We start from the raw sequence: 17,536 nt of genomic DNA, 5'->3' as shown, positions 1-17,536 counted from the left end.
GGAGGGAAGGAGGACAGGAATCCTGATGACAGGCTGCTGTCACAGGGAGCTGGCTCAGGCTGGGGACAGTGCTGTGTGCCAAGTGTGCTGGCCTCACAGTGGGGATTGGAGGCCAGTCAGGGAGACTCAATGACGGGCCTCAAAAGGGATCCTCATCAACGGGGGTCCGCCTTTGGAAGTGCACTGCTCATCCCCCACCCTTTTATTTTGTACCAGGGAGCGAACCCAGGGGCGTTTAACCATGGAGACACATCCCCAGCCCTTTTTAAATTTTATTTGGAGACAGGATCTCGCTGAGTTGCTCAGCACCTCACTTTTGCCGAGGCTGGCTTTGAACTCATGATCCTCCTGCCTCGGCCTCCCGAGCCACTGGGATCTCAGGCGCGCACTCTCGTTTCCTTTTATGATGATAAAAACAAAGCATTCATTTTGGAAATCAGAAAAACATAAAGCAGAAGAGAGACTATGGCCTTCACACGCTGGTGGCCTCCCTTCAGGCCCCGCTGGTCTCACGGGGGTGTGTGTGTCTGTGTGGTCCTCGTCACTGGATGACACATGGCCAGCACCTCCGCTGAGATCAGTGTTGGAAACATGGTTTTGAGTTCCATCTCAGCAGGGCCAGGCCTCGCTGTAGGAAGTGGGAAGTGGGTGTCCGGTTCCCCCCACTGTCAGGAGGAGAGGGTGTGGCTCTGGTGACCTCCCAGAACGGATTCTGAGCGTGAACTCACAAGTTCTAGTGTGCGACCATCGTCAGCACCCGAGTGACCAGTGACCAGAGTGACCGGCCTGGCTGAGGCAGTGCCCTCTGTCCTCAAGTGCAGCTCTTTCCGTGGCGGCCCCGGCCAGGCCGCAGACTGTCTGGCTGGCCCGGGACAGGACCCTGCAGGCCGCACTGGCCAGTCCCCCTGGGTTTTGTGCCAGCCAGCTCGTGAGGTCTCTTCTTCCAGGCGAGACTTATGTTGTGCTTCGGGTGCCTTGAAGTCTTGCCTTCTTCTTCTTCCAAGATCCTTTTCTAAACAATCTCGGCACGGTTACCGACACTCCTTCCCCTGGGGATATGCCCCTTTCTCCCCAGCCAGGTTAAGTCAGCCCAGTCGGTTCTGATCTGCTTACCCGAGTGACCAGGCTCCTGGCTCAGGGCTACCTAGTGCAGTGGACTACTGCTCTGTGACCATGAGACCTTCAGATCTGAGCACCAGCATCTCCTCATCACTCCTGTTGTATCAGTCAGCTGTGGCTGCATGACAAATTGCCCCACGCCTAGTGTTTCAGGACCACAAACAAATCTGGCTTTATTCCAGGGTGGTTCTCTCAGAATGTCTAAATGAGGCTGCACTTAGGAGCTGGCCACACTGCAGTGACCTGAAGGCAGGTCTGGGGACCCTGCTGGGCTGTCCTGCACTCTTCCCTGGTCCGCAGTGGGCTTCCCGAGAGTCAGAGAGAACACAGGAGACAGAGCCACGGTGTCTTCTGTGGAGGGACACCATAGCTTCAGTGGTGTCCTGGGGGGCACCCGGGGCTGTGACTACCAGGTAGCCAGGGGACTTCTTGAAGGCTGGCCTCAGAGTTTATTTGCTCATTTTTTGTTTCAAACAAAACAAAAACAGAAGAAGAAGGAAAAGAAGAAAAAAGGAAAGGAAAGGAAAAGGAAAGCTTGACTCTGCACCAGCCCACGCAGCGGTGTGGAGCGCGTACGTCTCACCAAGCTCCACCCACCAGGGGGGAAGATGCGCTGCCCCTGCGCTGCCCTTGGTGCGACTGCTTCCTGCATCTCCCCTCCTGACCTTGCTCCTGTCTGGCCTCCTCCTGAGTCTGCACCCTCCAGGATTCCGAGAAGGGCCTTCGGGGTCTCCAGTGAGTTTCTGCCGACTGGAGACATTTATAGGCACCAAACAGAACTCCCCGCAGGTGAGCTGTGAGTGGCCAGGGATTCCCAGGCCCATGGTGTCAGAAACCCTGAGATGTCTTTAAAAGCCAGCTCCCCAGGCCCACACCAGGCCAAGGCCACTAGGATCTCTGGGGCAGCTCCCCCCAGAAGCAGGGAGTTTGCAGAAGGCCACTTGGGGGTCACCTTCTTCCGGGCGACAAGCCTGGCCCTGAGCCACCACTGCCTCCCTCGTCCAACAGCCCGCCTGACCCGAGGACCCCTGGGCTTGTCAGGTGCCCCCTAACAGCCTCAATCTGCCCCTTGGCTGAGAAACTGAGGTCCAGGGGCTACCAGAGGCTTTTCTGAGGCCACAGTACACAGGTACGATGCCCTGAGCCAGATGCACCAACCTCCTGCCCAGATGTGGCCTGAGGCCAGGCTCTGTCTTCTGCCCACCACCCAGCCCCCAGGCCCCCCTTTGTCAGGCCCTTGGACCAACAGCACCGGACACGTGGTCAGGAAGGAACTGCAGGAGGTAGGAGCACAGGACGTTTTCAGGCCCAGTCCCCCTCCTATCCTGGCCCTCTGTCAGCCTCGTCCACAGCTGTGGGGTGCGTGGGGTCCAGCACCAGGGCCTCACTGGCCAAGAAAGAGCACTTGGGTGCTTGGCTCAAGGTGCCCACAGCCCCTGCCTGTGAGAGCCCTCTATAGCACTGACCACAGACTGACGAGTGTGAGGCCATGGCCCTGGACAGAGGCCCTCCCCTGGCCTCAGTCTACCCCTCCAGAATGCCATCCCCTCTGGTGCAGTGGACACTCAGGTCCCAGTGGGACAGAGGACACAAGGGCGCTGCCCTGGTGTTGTGCCAGGCTTAGTGAGGGTTGGGCCTCAGTGCCCACTGGGGCCAGGTACCCTGTGGACAAGGAGGCGACAAGCCCAGGAAAAAGGCTGGCCAGGAGAGGGAGCTCTATTTAGCAAGCAGAGGTCCAGGGTCAGCGGCACAGTGAGGGTCCTGGCAGTAGGGGACACCACAGAAGGTGCAGCGGGCCCTGGGCAGCCAGACCTGAGGCTGGGGAGGGGGCTTCCGTCCCTCCCCCAGGGACCTTGCCTCTCTGGGGCTCTCCGCTCCGGCTCCACCCTCCAAACCCCGGGGTCCAAGGTGCCCTGCCCCCAGTGGCGAGGTGGAGGCACTGCAGGAGACCCCTGAAGGTGGCCAGGAAAGGACAGGAGAGGAAACGGCACTTCCCTCCCAGCCGCTCTGTCACTCAAAGTTGAACATCTCAGCCTCCTTCTCCTTCCAGAAGGCAAAGCTCCGGTCAATGTAGCCACAGATGTCCTCGCTGTTGAAGCTGCCCCGCTGGGAGCCAGGCCCCAGCCGCTGGGCAGGGGACTCTGGGCCACTGCTTGGGACGGTGGCAGAAGGCAGTGGCCCCAGGGGGGTCAGGCCTGACTTTCGACCAGGCTCCGTGTCCCGAGTGGCACCCTGGCTGGAGCCAAAGAAGCGAGCTTTGATGTCCTCAAAGCCATCAGTCCAGGTGCGGCGGCCAGCCGCCACCTCATCAGTCACGGCCTTGTGGAAGGCACGCACAGCCTCCCAGCCGTGGGCACCCAGGTGCTCAAAGACCTCGAAGCACAGCAGGTGACGCATCTTGCGCTCCTCGGCCGGCAGGTCGCACTCCAGGAGCTGGAAGTAGCCCAGCATGAAGAGGTCCAGCGGGAGGCTACTGTAGGGCACAGGAGCCCCATTCACGTGGGGCAGGAACTGCTCAGGGGACAGGGGACTGCGGGGCCGCCGGCTCAGCCGCCGCAGCTGCCGGGCCGGCACGTGGGCCATGATGGCCTTCCAGTTGCCCAGCAGCTGGGTGATGATGCTCCGCTGCTGCCACAGGTGGCTGAGCCGGGGGCCCTCACTGGGCAGCAGGGAGGGCGCCCGAGGGCTCCTGGCCACCTCCTGTCCCTGTGGCCCAGCTTTGCGGGCCTCCAGGGTCCTGCAGGCCGCCGTCTTGAGGGCGGGTGTATAGGCTGACTTCTTCCAGTGGCTGAGAAACAGCATGACGATGCGCTCCTTGCGCAGGCTGGCCGAGTCCAGGCTGGGCACGGCACCCGCCTCCGAAGGGGCCTCCTCACAGCTGATGCCTGAGTCACTGGCCTCCTCTGTGTCACCTGGCCTGGGCCCCCCTCCCGTTGTGCTGGCTCGGGGCTGCAGGGGAGCCGGGCAGCAGCCTCTTAGGCACTGCCCAGGCTGGGCAGCCAGTTCACAAGGGCTCAGGTCTGAGGCACAGGGCTGTCCAGGGGCCAACTCAAAGTTGCCACGCAGCACTCGCACAGACACCCCGCATTCCTGGATCTCACGCTGGGCCTCGCTGCAAGGGGGCCTGACTGCAGCACCCCCGCGGGGATCCTGCAGGGCCTGGGTGGCTGACTCCTCGCTCTGCACCAGCCCGTTCACACCCTTCAGCAGCAGGGACATGCTGCGCACCAGGCGGCTGATGTGGCTACACCAGAAGGGCAGAGGCTGCCCGCCAGGCATGGCCTCCCCAGTCTCTGCTGAGTCTGTGGGCTCAGCCACCAGGGCCAGGGCCTGATCTTCCTCCAGCCCAGGCGCCCGGGGCAGGAAGTGGCTGTTGACAGTGATGCTGACCAGGGGCTCAGGCAGCAGGGCCTGCAACTCCGCAGCCAGCCGGCCCAGCTCGCTCTCGTACTCCTGGCAGCGGCGCCGGAGCTGCAGGTCTTCGATCTGCTTCTCCAGGTAGACCAGGTCATCCTCGGTCAGCAGCTCCCCAAAGGGGCCCAGGACCGCTTGGTGGGCCTGCGAGTACCGCCAGGCCACCTGCTCCAGGAGGCCTGGGTTCCCACTGTCATCCTGGGCACAGGAAGGGGAGTCAGCAGGGCCACGGCCCATTCTGCCATGCACTGGGGAGCAGGTTTGCTCCTGTGGGTCACAAGTTCCCTGGCATGGCCCAGTTCCCAGACCCCTACAGACCCAGTCCAGCCCCTGGCCCTTATCTGACCTCAGAAAGTGAGCCAGGTGCTGGTTAGCACAGTTTGGGGTGCAGCTAGAGGTGCCCCTGCTCTGCGCCCTTCGGGGTCCTCCTAGTCTCTCCCACATCACCATGGTTCATGGCTGCAGCTCCCCAGACCCTTCCCAACAAACCCAGGAGCCTTCTGTATGTGGACAGCAGACAGGGCAGAGCAGGACGGGTGGCTGCAGTCTTCTGCTCTGTCCCCTCCTCATCCACTATCCTGAGTACTGTCCAGCCCACAAGGACCTGTGCAGGGACTCCTAGCCTTCAGTCAGGCTGGGACTAAGCCCCCAGCCCCTTCAGCCCACCCACCCTCCATTTCCCTGAGTTCTCTGCTCTGTGGAGCCCGTGGGGCCCAGCCCGGGGCCAGGACTTGGATGGGCTTCCTGGCTGTGATGGAAGGCCCCTGCCCCTGGCCCCCTTGCTCTGCCCTGCACCCTGACAGGCCAGGATGGGCTGGGCCTTAGACTCCACTCTCTTGGGCTCTGGTGAGGGAGCCGTGCTGGAGCCTGCACCTGTGGCAGGAGTGAAATGAGGGGCAACTGGGGGCAGGGCTTTTACGAATTTAGCTGCAAGTGGCTGCTGCACTGAAGGACAGTGCAGCCAGAGCCCCAGACAGCGTTCAGACAAAACTGTGGACTCAGCAAGACCCCAGAGCCACTGTCGGGGAGCCTGCAAAGATCCGGGGAGATCACAGCCCTCTGCTCCGACTCTCAGCAGGGCCCCAAACACCTTCCCAGGCCTGGAACATCTGCCCCTCGAGCCTCACTTCCACTGCCTCTCCGTCCCTCCCGGTGGACTAGCAGTGCCCCAGCCTCCTGCTGCTCCTCCCCTGAGCCAGCCTTTCCCACCCAGGGCTTCACTCGGGCTCCCATCGCCTAGAAAGCAGAATGCGCTTGACCCAGATTCCCTCAGCGCCCTCCCAGCCCCTGCTCAAGGTCACCTTCCCTGAGAGGACACCCACAGGCAGAGCTCCTCTTGCAGGGCTTGACTCTTTGGTGGGGGCATCACCCCATCCCGGCCACCGCGTGCACCTGCCTGTGACCTCCCTGAGAGTCCGGGCGGCAAGGATGGGGCAGGGCTTGCCCGTCCCTGCCAGGACAGGGCGGGCACTAAATCAAATGGGAGAGCAGGAAGCAAAGCCTGCCCCTGCTCCGCGTCCTCCGCCTGGAGCTGACTCTGAAGAGGAAGCTGAGTCCCAGACAGTTTGGAGGGGACACCCTGGTCTTGGCCTCCACATCTGGACAGGGCACCCGCCCTCCCCGTGCACTGGCCCCTCCCCGCCCCTTGGTGCGCACCTGGGCCTCGCGAGCACGGTCTGCGCCCAGGCGCGCCTGCAGCTTCCGCACCATCACCTGTCGCTTCCACTCGGGGATGGGCCGGCCATGCTCGTCCCGCGTGGGCACCAGCCCATCCAGGTCTCCTGATGGCACACCATCCAGCTGTAGCGCAGCCAGGCCATCGGGGGAGTCACCCACTGCCGACTCCACTCCCTGCAGACAGGAGGGCGCAGTCACGGTCACACAGGCCCTAAGGTGACCCTGAGTAAGGGGACAGGACTGTGGACACACTCAGCTTGCCCACCCAGGCACCCCTGGAGGACAGGCAGTGGGGGCCTCCGGCCATACCAGCATCCCACTCCCAGGACAGGAACCCGGGCAGTACAGGAGAGTCTGCTGGCTGCCAGCAGCTACCAGGGCCCCCCACCTCTGCAATGGCCGAGAGAAGATTGCCCAGAGCAGGCTGTGGGGTGGCGGGGCAACAGCTGAAGCCCACACTGCAGAACCTGCCTCATGTGCTGTGAGGGCTCTAGTGCTCAAGCCCAGCACAGGGGGTATCCCCAGTCCCACCAGGACCTGTTGGGACCCCAAGGACCCAGGAAAGAGCAGCAGGGAAGGGGGCTGGCCCAGGCCCTGAGGAGGGGCAGGTGCCAGGCTGCTGCTCTGTGCTGTGGTCGCAGCTTCCAAAGAGGGCACAGGCATCTGTGAGTTCAAAGGTCAGGTTGAGGGGCCTGGGCTACAGGACTCTGGGATGACAGCCAAGGGTCCCTATGCTTTGTATGTTGAGGTGGCAAGTCACTGCCACCCTGAAATTCCTCTCTCCTCAGAATTCCGTGCGCCCATAGCCAGCCAGAGTTGCACCTGGTGGCAGGTTGGGCATCTGCTCTTGGAGGAGCAGCCTGGCCACTCTGGGAGGACAGTGAGTTGGCTTGGGTTGGCTGGGGGCCTTGGGAGATGAGGATGCTGGGGGGAGGGACGCACCTCAGGAGCAGCCAGGGCACTGGTGGTGATCTGTGGGAGGACTGTGCGGGCCATCTGCTCACTGGGGACAGGCTGATTGTGCTGACCAGGCCAGGAAGGGCTGAGAGTCGCTGCTGCTGAGAAGGGAACAGAAAGGGCAGGGGCACAGGGAGTGGAGAGAAGCTCAGAGCCCCTGGACCTAGGGACAGGGCCAGTCCCCTGAGGGAGCAATGTGCTTGGAGCCAAGGACACCACCATCCCTGCCCCAAATGCCCCTTGGTCCTGGGCACACTGGTCATCACCGCTGGACTCCTCACTGGGACATCAATGGAGCATGATGCATGGAGGCCCAACAACCTAATGCAACCCGGCCAGACCCCAGAGCTGCCCGCTTACTGTCCCCAGTGCCCTGCCCCACTACACACACACACCAGTGCCCCAGCCCAGGGTAAGAAACACCTCTGCATGGTGGCCTAAGAGACACACAACACCCGCACACGCACACGCACACGCAGACACACTCGCAGACACACACGCACGCACACACGCACACACATGCATGCAACAGCTCCCATGCCCTCGAGGTCCTGAGGCAAGGTCACAGACCCCTCTACACTCAGGCCTGGTGGGTCCTGAGGTGGGTACTCACGTGTGTGGCTCCTGAGCCCCGAGCCACCTCTATTTCTATCCTCCAAGGAGAGCCTTGCAGCTGACAGTGGAGGAGGTGGGAATGGAGGTGGTGGGGGTGTCCTCAGGACTGGCACCTGGGGGTGGACAGGCCTGGTCAGTGGAGGCTCAGGTGGGTCTTGACTCGCACTCACCCAGATCTGCCAGGCAGGAATGCAACATCCAGTGGGCAGCCCTGGGCCTTCCTGGAGCCTATGCATCCCAGAGAAGTGTTAAGGAAGCGTGCAGGAGGGAGGGCCAGGAGCCTGCCCGCCCACCGCCCTCCACCTACTCTGTGCCAGGTGACCACCCTCCCCAAACACCCTGAGCTCTGTCTGGGAGCTGGGGTTCACTGTGCCCTCCACCTTGACTGTCCCCCACACCACCTCCACTGAGTGACCTTGCATCTCGAGGCCCGGCTCAGAGGCTCTGCCTAGAGCAGCTTACCTTGGGGCTTAGGGCACTGGGTCGGGCTTGGGTCCAGGAGCACACATGCACACACACACCCCTGTCTTGACCCACCTGAGACCACCTGGACCCTACCAACCGGTCTGTTGGTGTCTCAGGTGGGAGGCTGGGTCAGAGCTGGCAAGGGCTTGGGGAGGGCAGTGGGCCAGGAGGAGTCTCTGCTGTGCCCATCAGTCCATTTCTAGGCAAAGACTGGTTCTTGGAGCACAGGCTATGCGGCAGGGTGGCCAGCAGAGCCTGACTCCAACCCCAATTCTTGGCCCTGGGCCCAGCTGCCCTCTCAAGGAGACTAGCCTGGGGGCGGCCCTGCCTCCCGTGTCCTCCCAGGACCTCCAGCCAGCTTTGCTGCCCTTTGGTTTAAAGCTGAGAGTTGAAGACGCGTGGTCTTGGCGCCATGGTGGGCCCAGTTCTAGCCCTTAGTCACAGGCCATCCAGGACCTTAGCTCACAAGTCATGGGGAAGGGGACGAAGCCTGAGACCCTCTCTGCCCAGCCCCCACGCACCTTGCTCTCTCCAGGAATTTGTGCAGGGAGCCCAGGAGCCTCCACACGTGTGGCTGGGGAGTCTGCCAGCCCCGGCCTGGGAGCGACTCAGAAGGAGGAGCTGGGCTGTGAAGCCCAGGAAGCTGCAGCCACCCTGGCCTGTCGGGGCCGGCGCAGCCGCTGCCCCCAGGAGTGGGAGGTGGCACATGAATATTTGAAAGCCGAGGTGTCAGGTGGCCAGGAGGGCTGGGGCTGGGTGGGGATCTCTTACCAGAGGGCCTTAACCCTCCAAATGGCAGGGGCTGGGGAGTGGACCCTCTGGGGAAATGGGAGGGGACACTGAAATCCTGGAGCCCAGGAGAAGAGAGACCACCCACGGTCCCACAGCTGGGACACAGCAGAGGGTCAAGTTTTCCTGGAGAGCCCAGCCTTTGCTCCTGCAGGCCCAGAGCTCCCTTGGTGTGGAAGTTCCGGCTGTGGAGGAAGAGGCGGGGGCCAGCTCTGGGGAGAGTGGCATTAGGGTCTAGGCAAAGCCCTGGCTGCCCTCCTCTGCACCTCTCAGGCTGTTTGCAGGGAGCAACCCCGAGGGACAGGGGCAGGTTGCTCATTGCTCGCTCTAACATGGTGGAGGGGGCGGGGTCCTGGACACAGGCATCCTCAGCTGAGACTCAAGCCCACTGTGGCACCGCAGGCTGCTTCCTCTGGGGCCTGGAGGGACCAGGGGACCCTGCTGTCAGTGGGAAGGCAAGAAAGCACCTCCCTACCTCACCCACAGAAGAGCGAGGGTTCAGCTGGGCTGGCAGCAGCCCCTCGTGCTGGAAGATGGAGAGACTGGCCGTTGGCCTGACAGGGGCATTGCCTGGCTCCAGTGCATTCCCTGCAGCCTGGGGACCTTGGGGTCCTTGGGCTGCACCCTACTGCACTCCTTACCACCCAGAAGCCCTGGGAAGACACACAGGGCCTCATGTCACCTGTGAGTCCGCCATTGGAAGGAGAGGAACTCGGTGCTTCTGGCAGGGTCCTGGCCCATGGGCCTTCCTGCGTCCTATCAGTCCTCTGAATGTCAGCTGAGACAAAGTCAGTGGTGGTGTCCCCAGTGACAAGAGTCACCACACCTCTCTTTTAAGGCCCTGACACAGAAAATCCCAAAGGATTGGAAGGAGGGAAAAGGTCAGTGTCCCATCCTTTGGGGTCCTGAGAGTTGGGCACATGCTGCCCCTGAGCCCCAGCGTTGAACTTTGCCCCTGAGGTTGGGGTCACCCTGGCCCCAGGCCCTGCACCTCTCTTCTGGGTTTCTGGAGAGGATTGAGTGCTGCTGAGCTGGCCATGCATTATACATGGAGGCAGTGTGGTGAGCTGGGTTACAGGCTTGTAACGCCACCCAGGCCGAGAAAATCATGACCTGCAGATGGACGCTGGACACCAATCGCCACAGCCGAGATTCGATTACTGGCCAGGCACCCAGGCCCCACTGTTTCCTGGACAAAACACTGCCCAGAGGAGTCTCGCCCTCTCTGGGCCTTGGTCTTCCCATCTGTAAAATGAAGGGGTTCTGGGCCTTCTGGACCTGGGCGGGTCGGCCTGTGCCAAGGTGACCTCAGCAGAGAGGAGCACCACCTCTGCCCTCCAGCAGGCCTTGAGCCTGTTACACGGCGAGGAACTCGAGGCTCAGACACTCAGATTCTGGAGTGGCCATGCCCAGGAAGAGCTGCTCCAGCCCTGAGGGCGTGAGACAGGAGAGAGTAGGCTGGCCTGGCCCACCTGGACGCTGGGCTCTGCCTCCAGCTCGTGGAGGGCCACACGCACTGTCCAGGTTGCTCCTGACTGCAGCTCCCAGAAGGAACGACTCTCCGGCTCCCACGGCCAGGCTGCCCAACTGAGGGGATGGGGACGGAGAGCAGGGATGTCCCTCCAAGCCTCCCCAGCCTCTGCCCCTCCAGGTGAGTGAGATCAACCCTCCTGTGCAGAGGGGCTTCTGAGTGCCACGAGCCAGCCTTGCACTGGGCAGCAGGTACGCCAAGGCCCTGTGGACCCCGCAGAAGGGGCCCTGAAGGGGGTGTCTGCCATGGGGCAGGTCTCACCACTGACAGGCAGCCTTGCCCAAGCTGCCTGTCTGGGACTGTGAGTCCCTGGGAGGAAGACTGGGGCTGTCCCTCAGGGGAAAATGAAAGATTTCACCAGCTGCTCCTGGCCAGCAGGACAGCGGGCAGGCCACCTCTCATATCGCGTTTCCATCAATATTGCATCAGGCACAGCTCCCGCCCCACAGCTGCCGGCCTGCCCCCCAGTGAGCAGAGATAGCGCTGCCAAGGTGAAGTGGGAACCCTGGGGACGTCCCTGCCGGCGGCAGAGCCTGGCTCTCTGCTGTGGCCACCACTCTCCAGGGGAGAGGACAGGGATGGAGCTTGAGTCCTGATCCTGAGCTCCCAGATGCTCTGGTTACACACAGAGACCCCCAAGGCCACGGGTCTTGGAGTGCAGGAGCCAGGAAGGTGTGGGCAGGATGGGGCTGCAGGTGGACATGCCAGACACGGCAATGTCCTCCAGCTCCATGATGGGGACATGCAGGGGGCTCAGGGGCTCTGGGCACTGTTGCTGCCTTGAATCCCATAATACAGCCAGGACCAGAAGAAACCCCTAGGAAACCTGAGAGGGACTGAGCTCCATGGGCCCAGGTGTCAGGAGAGCAGGCAGGACCCCTCCCCTGAGCACTGGGGCAGGGGGTCTAGGAGGGGTGGCCAGTGTGACAAGGGGCCTAGGGGTGGAAGGCTGAGACCTTGCTTGGACAGAGATCTCAGGCCATGGGCTCCACAGTGTGGCAGGGGTGGGGACAGGTGCAGGAAGCCCGGAGGCCAGGCAGGGCCTGCCCTTTACAGCAGATGCTGTGCAGGGTGGGGGGCACCGCGGAGTGGCTGCCCTCCCACCTCCTACCTCTACTGCCGTCCAGGTGGGGCTAGGGGGCAGAACCCAGGGAGGGTGCAGAAGCCAGGACAGACCACCATGGGCCTGTGAACATGCAGCCCTGACCACGCCCTAGGCCAGCTGAGCCCCCGACTCTCCACCCATGCCAGAAGGAGGACCTCCTCCAAGCAACAGCAGGGAGACACTTCGCCCCAATTATCTCTCAGGATCTGAATTCTCGACTCTGAAACTACTACCTCGGGACCAAACCAGGGCAGGCAATCCCTGCAGCCTGTCCCAGCTGCCCTGGGGTGGCAGGCAGGGCAGGTTTCAGGTGGTGGCCACGTGAGGACTGCCTGGCAGGCCTGGAGGCTGGGAGGACACTGCCATGGTTGGGCCTAGATGCTCGGAGGTGATGCCCTCAAGGGAGGAGGAGGCACTAAACCTCTTGATGAGACCCCAGTTAGGGGACCTCAATGCCCTCCTCTGACAGTGCGGTCAGGTGACCCTAGGGCACCTTCCTGGAGCACTGGCCACAACAGAAAACTGGCCAGCTGGGACTCGGTCATCATAGTGTCTGCCCTAGGCCTGGACAGGGAGGTGCCGGGGAAGAGCCTGCAGCTCCGTGCTCTCGAGTCCCTGGTCCTCCTCAGCCCAGCCCTCGCCACTGCCCACCAGCCTGTCTGCGCCTGAGGGACCCACTGATCAGCCCCTCTGCTCCTCCTCCCTGTCATGGGCTGGGGCCGGGCTCAGCAGGACAACAAGTTCCCTGTCCTTGTGAACGGGGAAACTGGCTCTGGAAGGTGGGAGACGGAGCGTCACACATGAGCAGGCACTGGGATGGGGCATGCTGCTTCTGGGCTGCTTCAGGGCCACCTTGGCCAGGACTTGGGCCCTGGTCCCACCCTGGTGTCCTCAGGCTGACAGAACATCCCCTGAGCAGAGCCCAGCCAGGAGGCCCCACCTCACAGGCGTGGTTTCTATGGCTCCCAGGGAAGGCACAGCTGGCTGAGTTCCAGCCCTCACTGAAGCCTGGTTGCTGTCACAGTCCCTGTCCCAGCTGGCTGTGTTTTGTACCAGCCCTGTCCTGATAAAACCATGGGCTGTGAGGTATGTGCAGTGAGATCCAGGTAGGTAACCAGGGTTCTGGAGGCCTAGGCCCACCCCCAGGCCTCCAGGACAGGCCTCTAGGACAGATCCCCAGGACAGATCTCCAAGGACTTACTGGCCGGGCCATCTCCCGCAAGTACTGGGCGCAATCCTGGTGTCCATGGTACTCCGCCAGGTCTGCTGCCGTGTACCCGTCTTCATCCCGCAGGGAGGGGTCCGCGCGGTGGGAGAGCAGGGTCTGGCAGCACTGAAGGAAATGGGGCACCTTGGCTGGCACAGCTCCTGGGGCCAGCTCACCGGCTCGACGCACAGCCACAGCGGGAGGAGCTCTGAGCCTCGCCCCACAGCTGCCCTGGCCTGAGCTAAGTGCTGGGGCCCACAGGGATCAGAGGCTTGGGCTGCAGGCAGTAGTTGCCCCTGCCAGGGCAAGAGAGGAAACTAAGGTGCAGAGGCCGCTCTTCTGGGGCACAGCTGTGAGCAGGCCAAGCTGGACTCAAGCCAGGTGGCCAGCCCAAATGCAGCCCAAAGCCACTGTGCCCCAGGCTGAGATGCAACCTCAGAGGTGTGTCCCATTTATACGTAAAGACACTGGGGCTCAGGAGCCTAGAACCGGCCACCTGGAACTCAGGGCCTTCATCTCAGCTAGCTCCTTTCTGGAGGTGAGGGAGGTGCCTTCCCCAGGTGGCCTTGCACTTTCCAGAGCCCTTGCCCAGCCCCAGGCCCTGGCCAGCACCTCCAGTGCCAACCTTGACCCTCAGGCTCTGAGCAGGGCTCGGGCCTGAACCAAGGCCATGCTACCTCACCCAGCCAGCCCAGGAGCCTGGGCCTGCATCCCCTGGGGCCCCCACTGGAGGGAAGCAGGAGAGGTTTGAAGCAGCAGAAGGCTACAGGAAGCTTGGGCTTGTGAAGGACTCAGATGGGAGCCTCAAGAAATAGTTGGCATTTATTCTGTCCATATTAATTCTGCAAGTATTTGTCCTCTTTGTGTGTGAAAGAAATACAGAATGTCACTTGACTGATTGACGTTTTTGGTTTCCTACACTGTGTGCTCTTGACCTAGAGTCTGCTTTATGACTACCCAATCAGGGCCTCATCTTCCTTAGTTCATCTTAAACTGGATTGGACTAAAAAGGCAAAATCCCAAAGGAACCGCTCCTCTGGGGACTGCAGAGGGTCCCCGTGAGCTATGATGGAGGGTAGGCCTTGGGTGCACCATGCTGGGAATAAATGCTGACGTTAGGTGGGCATGAAGAGGTGCCTGGCAGAAGGGCCAGTGGAACTTGACCTCGTCCTGGCTCTACCACTTGCTGGTCAGTGAAAACGGACACAATACTGGGCCTCTGAACATCACCAGCCTCCCTGGCCCCACCATGCCAATGGCAGCCGGCCAGCAGCTGAGGGTCACTGTGGCCCCAGGGAGAAAGCCTGCTCCCCAAGACACATTAGCTGAGCCAGCCCAGAAGGCACGAGGCGGCCAGTGTGCTGGCAGAGGAGGACAGGCAGGGTGGGAAGAGCTGGGCCCAGTGACCCTGCCTGTCCACAAGAGCAACACAGGCACCGGCACCTCTGCAGATTCCCAGGCGGCAAGAGCAGTGGATGCCGTGTGGAGGCCCTGAGTCGGGCTCTGGTCCCGCTGCGGGGTACACTCCTCCATGACAGCTGTGCAGCCTCCCCCTGACTCCGGCAGGACTTCTCCATTCTCATTGTGGGGCAAAGGTGACCTCAGCTGACAGCCAATGTGTGACCATGCCCGTGGACCTTTACTAGTGACTGCTGAGATGGTGACTGCGTGTAACTCTCCTGTACCACGAGATGTTCTTCATCTGTCCCTAGCCATTTAAAAACACGAGAGCCGATTTGTTAGCTTGTGGACCATAGGAAATCAGGCAGTGGGCCAGGATTGGTCAGTAGGTGTGGTCTGTCCCCAGCCTGCAGGGTTGCTAGGGCAGGGATGAGAGGATGTCCTGAAGGCTCTCTGGCCTGTGGCCTGATGTGGCCAAGGGGACAGGAATGGAAAGCTGGCTAACTGATACAACAAGGCCCAACATGCACGTAATGCGAATCCCAGGAGAGGAGAGACCGCGGGCAGAGGCGGTAGCTGAGAGCAGGGCACACACCAAAGCACAAATTCAAGAATTCCAAAAACCTAAAGTGGGATAAACCAAGAGCAATCCATCTCCAGACCTCTTCCACTGAAACCGAGGAAAACCAACAGGAGAAGAGAAAGGGTGGCCTCGGGAGGGAGATGGCTGGCGGCAGCCTCAGCACAGTGCTGGACCCGGGAGGCAGGCGTGGTGGGCTCAGGCACGAGAGGAAGCGACGGGAAATCACCCACTATCACCTGAACTCAGCACAGAGGCTCCTCGGTACTGGAGGTGAAAGGAAGATATTTTGAGGCAAACCATAAGAAGACAAATGGTTGTTGAGAAGGCTGAGCGGAAGGGCTTCCGTGGGCAAAGCCTGCAAGAAGGAAGAGGGAAGGAGTAAATTTGCAGAAGACTCAGACAAAGTGTTGTATTCACTGACTGACGGAAGATGATAATGCCTCAGGATTCTAAAAGCTGTAGACATAAGACCCATCAAGGACACCACCCACACCTGTTAGGCCTCCTGTCATCCTGCCCTCTCCCTCCTGCCCTCCCACCCGGCCCTTGGCCTTGTTGTGGAAAGCCAAAGGCCTCTGGCGGGCATCTGGAGCTGCTGGGACCAGTGTGTCCACATCTGGAACAAGTTTCCATGCTGAGAAACGAGACCTTCCCACGAGACCTGCAGTCACCCGGTTCCAGGGAGAGACCTGTCTGGTCCTCACGTCACTCTGGGAATCTATTATTGTACAGTTTCGTACCAGATGATAAAGATGTGTAAAGAAGGTCCCAAGGTCACAATGCCAGGCAGTGGTGCAGCCCCCACCTCCTGGGGCTCCCAGGAGCCATGTTTTCCAAGGCACCCTGGACAGAGAGGAGCCGCAGACCCACGGAGGTGAGTCGAGGCAGGGCCCTCAGCCCCACCTGCACACCACAATTTCCACACCTGTGTACCATTCCAACACAGATTCCACAGGAGGTCACGTCTACCTGTGCACACAATTTTAAAATACTTACAGTTCTACCCTAGGAACAAAGATGGCTGCGTCAGGATCAGCTGGGAAAGAGAAATGGTCAGACAGGTGGACCCTGGGCATCCTGTTCAGCTCCGTCCACTGCCTCTAAGCCACCAACTCTGTAGGTTGTAGAGACCAAAGCCCTGCACAGGGCTCCTGCCCACAGGAAGGCAAGAGAAAAAGCGTGGAGGGCCACCATGAGGTGTCCCATGGCCGCCTGTGCACAGGGCCCATGCTGCGTCCAGTCAGCACTCCTCTCAGCACCCGGCTCGGCCACTTCGGACCCGGGTTCCTCGTTAGCTGATGGGTCCAGTAGCAATCTTTGCCACCATCTCATTTTGTAGTTGGAAGGGCACTATTCCCAACACTTTAGATGTCACTCTTTGACATTCTGACTTGCAGAATTGCTGCTGGCGCAACAGACAGGGAACTGCTGCAGGCCCGGGCAGCAGGCTGGCACCACCGTGGCTGACGTCACTTTCAGGGGGCAGAAAGAAACAAAATACCATTTTCTCTCAATATTTACTTAGGAGAGGCTACAGTATCTCACACCTACCTGGGAGGACGCACTGGGGTGTGTTAGGTTCTAAACTTAGGAGATTAAATGTATTTGAAGTAGGTTTTGTACTCAGCTCAGATGATTAAAGGTTTTCACCCTCCCTGCTGAAAGAGCCATTAGGGACCCGTGTGGGGTGAGGGAACAGTCTTCACCGGGCAGGACTGGCCTGGGAGTGCTGGTCCCTGACACTCCTGGCCACCACCACAAACCAGGAGTACACCCAGGCAATGCCACAGCCTGAGGGAACCCCCAGATTCCAAGAGCCCTGCGCATCGCCCCGTGAGAACACTGATCCACGGCAGGCACTCTTGGGCCCTTGAGTCTCTGTAGGATCCTAAGCACGTGCTCGGTGACACTGTTGGGTGGATCTGAAGGAGGGAAAGCAGGGAAGAGCCGTGGGAGTCAGGGACTCTGAGGAGGGGCTGACCCTGGGGGACGAGAACTTCATGGTCCTGGGACGCTCACCGTGGACAGTGGTCATGGGCCCCGAATGAGCGGTACATGCCCTTCCTTGGATTGATGGGTAGAGAGCTGCCAGTGGGTCAGAACCACACACCAAACCCGGAGGCACTGGCTCCACCTGTGTTCCCACACTTCCATTTAAACCTTGTCCATGAAGGACCTTGGGGGACCATGCCCTGTCCCTTAGCAGCTTCTGGCTCTGTGGTGGCCTCCTCAACAAGGTCAAAGTCACCTGCTCAGGATCCCACAGCAGCTTCCAGTGGCCATTTTACACCACAGTCAAGCCAGTGTTGGGCTCCAAGACCTCCGCCCAGGTTCCTCTCCTGTCCCCCAGCCCCGTCTGCTCAGCCCGGCAGGCCTGGCACCCCCACCCTCTGCAGAAAGCTGTGGGCTCAGCTCGCTCCCCGCACTCACAGCTGCCTCTGTCCAGCTCTGTGAAGTCACTAGAGTCATCGAGCTAATGCTCTTCACACTCTCCAAACCCACCCTGAGAAACGACCCTGAGAAACGGCCCTGAATTGGGTGAGAACCGTGTGGAGTCTGGCAAGTCCTTCTCAGGCTCCACCAAGGGCCCCTGCCGCCGGGCTCTCTGGAGGTGGCAGAGCTCTCCTGGAGCACTCAGCTGCTCCTGGGCCTGTTGCACCCGTGGGCTCTGGT

General features: G+C 61.1%; 1 protein-coding gene across 1 annotated transcript in view; it reads right to left on the bottom strand.

Moving 5' to 3' along the window:
* Positions 1-257: 257 nt before the first annotated feature.
* The window catches only part of Espnl (espin like), a 31,271-nt gene continuing 13,992 nt past the window's right edge, over positions 258-17,536 (bottom strand). Inside the window, exons 5-9 of the mRNA XM_005326476.3 lie at positions 12,874-13,005; positions 7,781-7,895; positions 7,153-7,265; positions 6,190-6,384; positions 258-4,731 (exon numbers count right to left, since the gene is read on the bottom strand). Coding sequence (XP_005326533.2) covers positions 3,130-4,731; positions 6,190-6,384; positions 7,153-7,265; positions 7,781-7,895; positions 12,874-13,005 — 2,157 coding nt within the window. The 3' untranslated portion in view covers positions 258-3,129. The remainder of the gene's footprint in view (positions 4,732-6,189; positions 6,385-7,152; positions 7,266-7,780; positions 7,896-12,873; positions 13,006-17,536) is intronic.

This window comes from Ictidomys tridecemlineatus, chromosome 7, assembly GCF_052094955.1.
Source record: "Ictidomys tridecemlineatus isolate mIctTri1 chromosome 7, mIctTri1.hap1, whole genome shotgun sequence".
Classification (NCBI taxonomy): domain Eukaryota; kingdom Metazoa; phylum Chordata; class Mammalia; order Rodentia; family Sciuridae; genus Ictidomys; species Ictidomys tridecemlineatus.
Note: the sequence above shows the minus strand (reverse complement) of the source record. Positions and strands in the feature narration are given on the sequence as shown.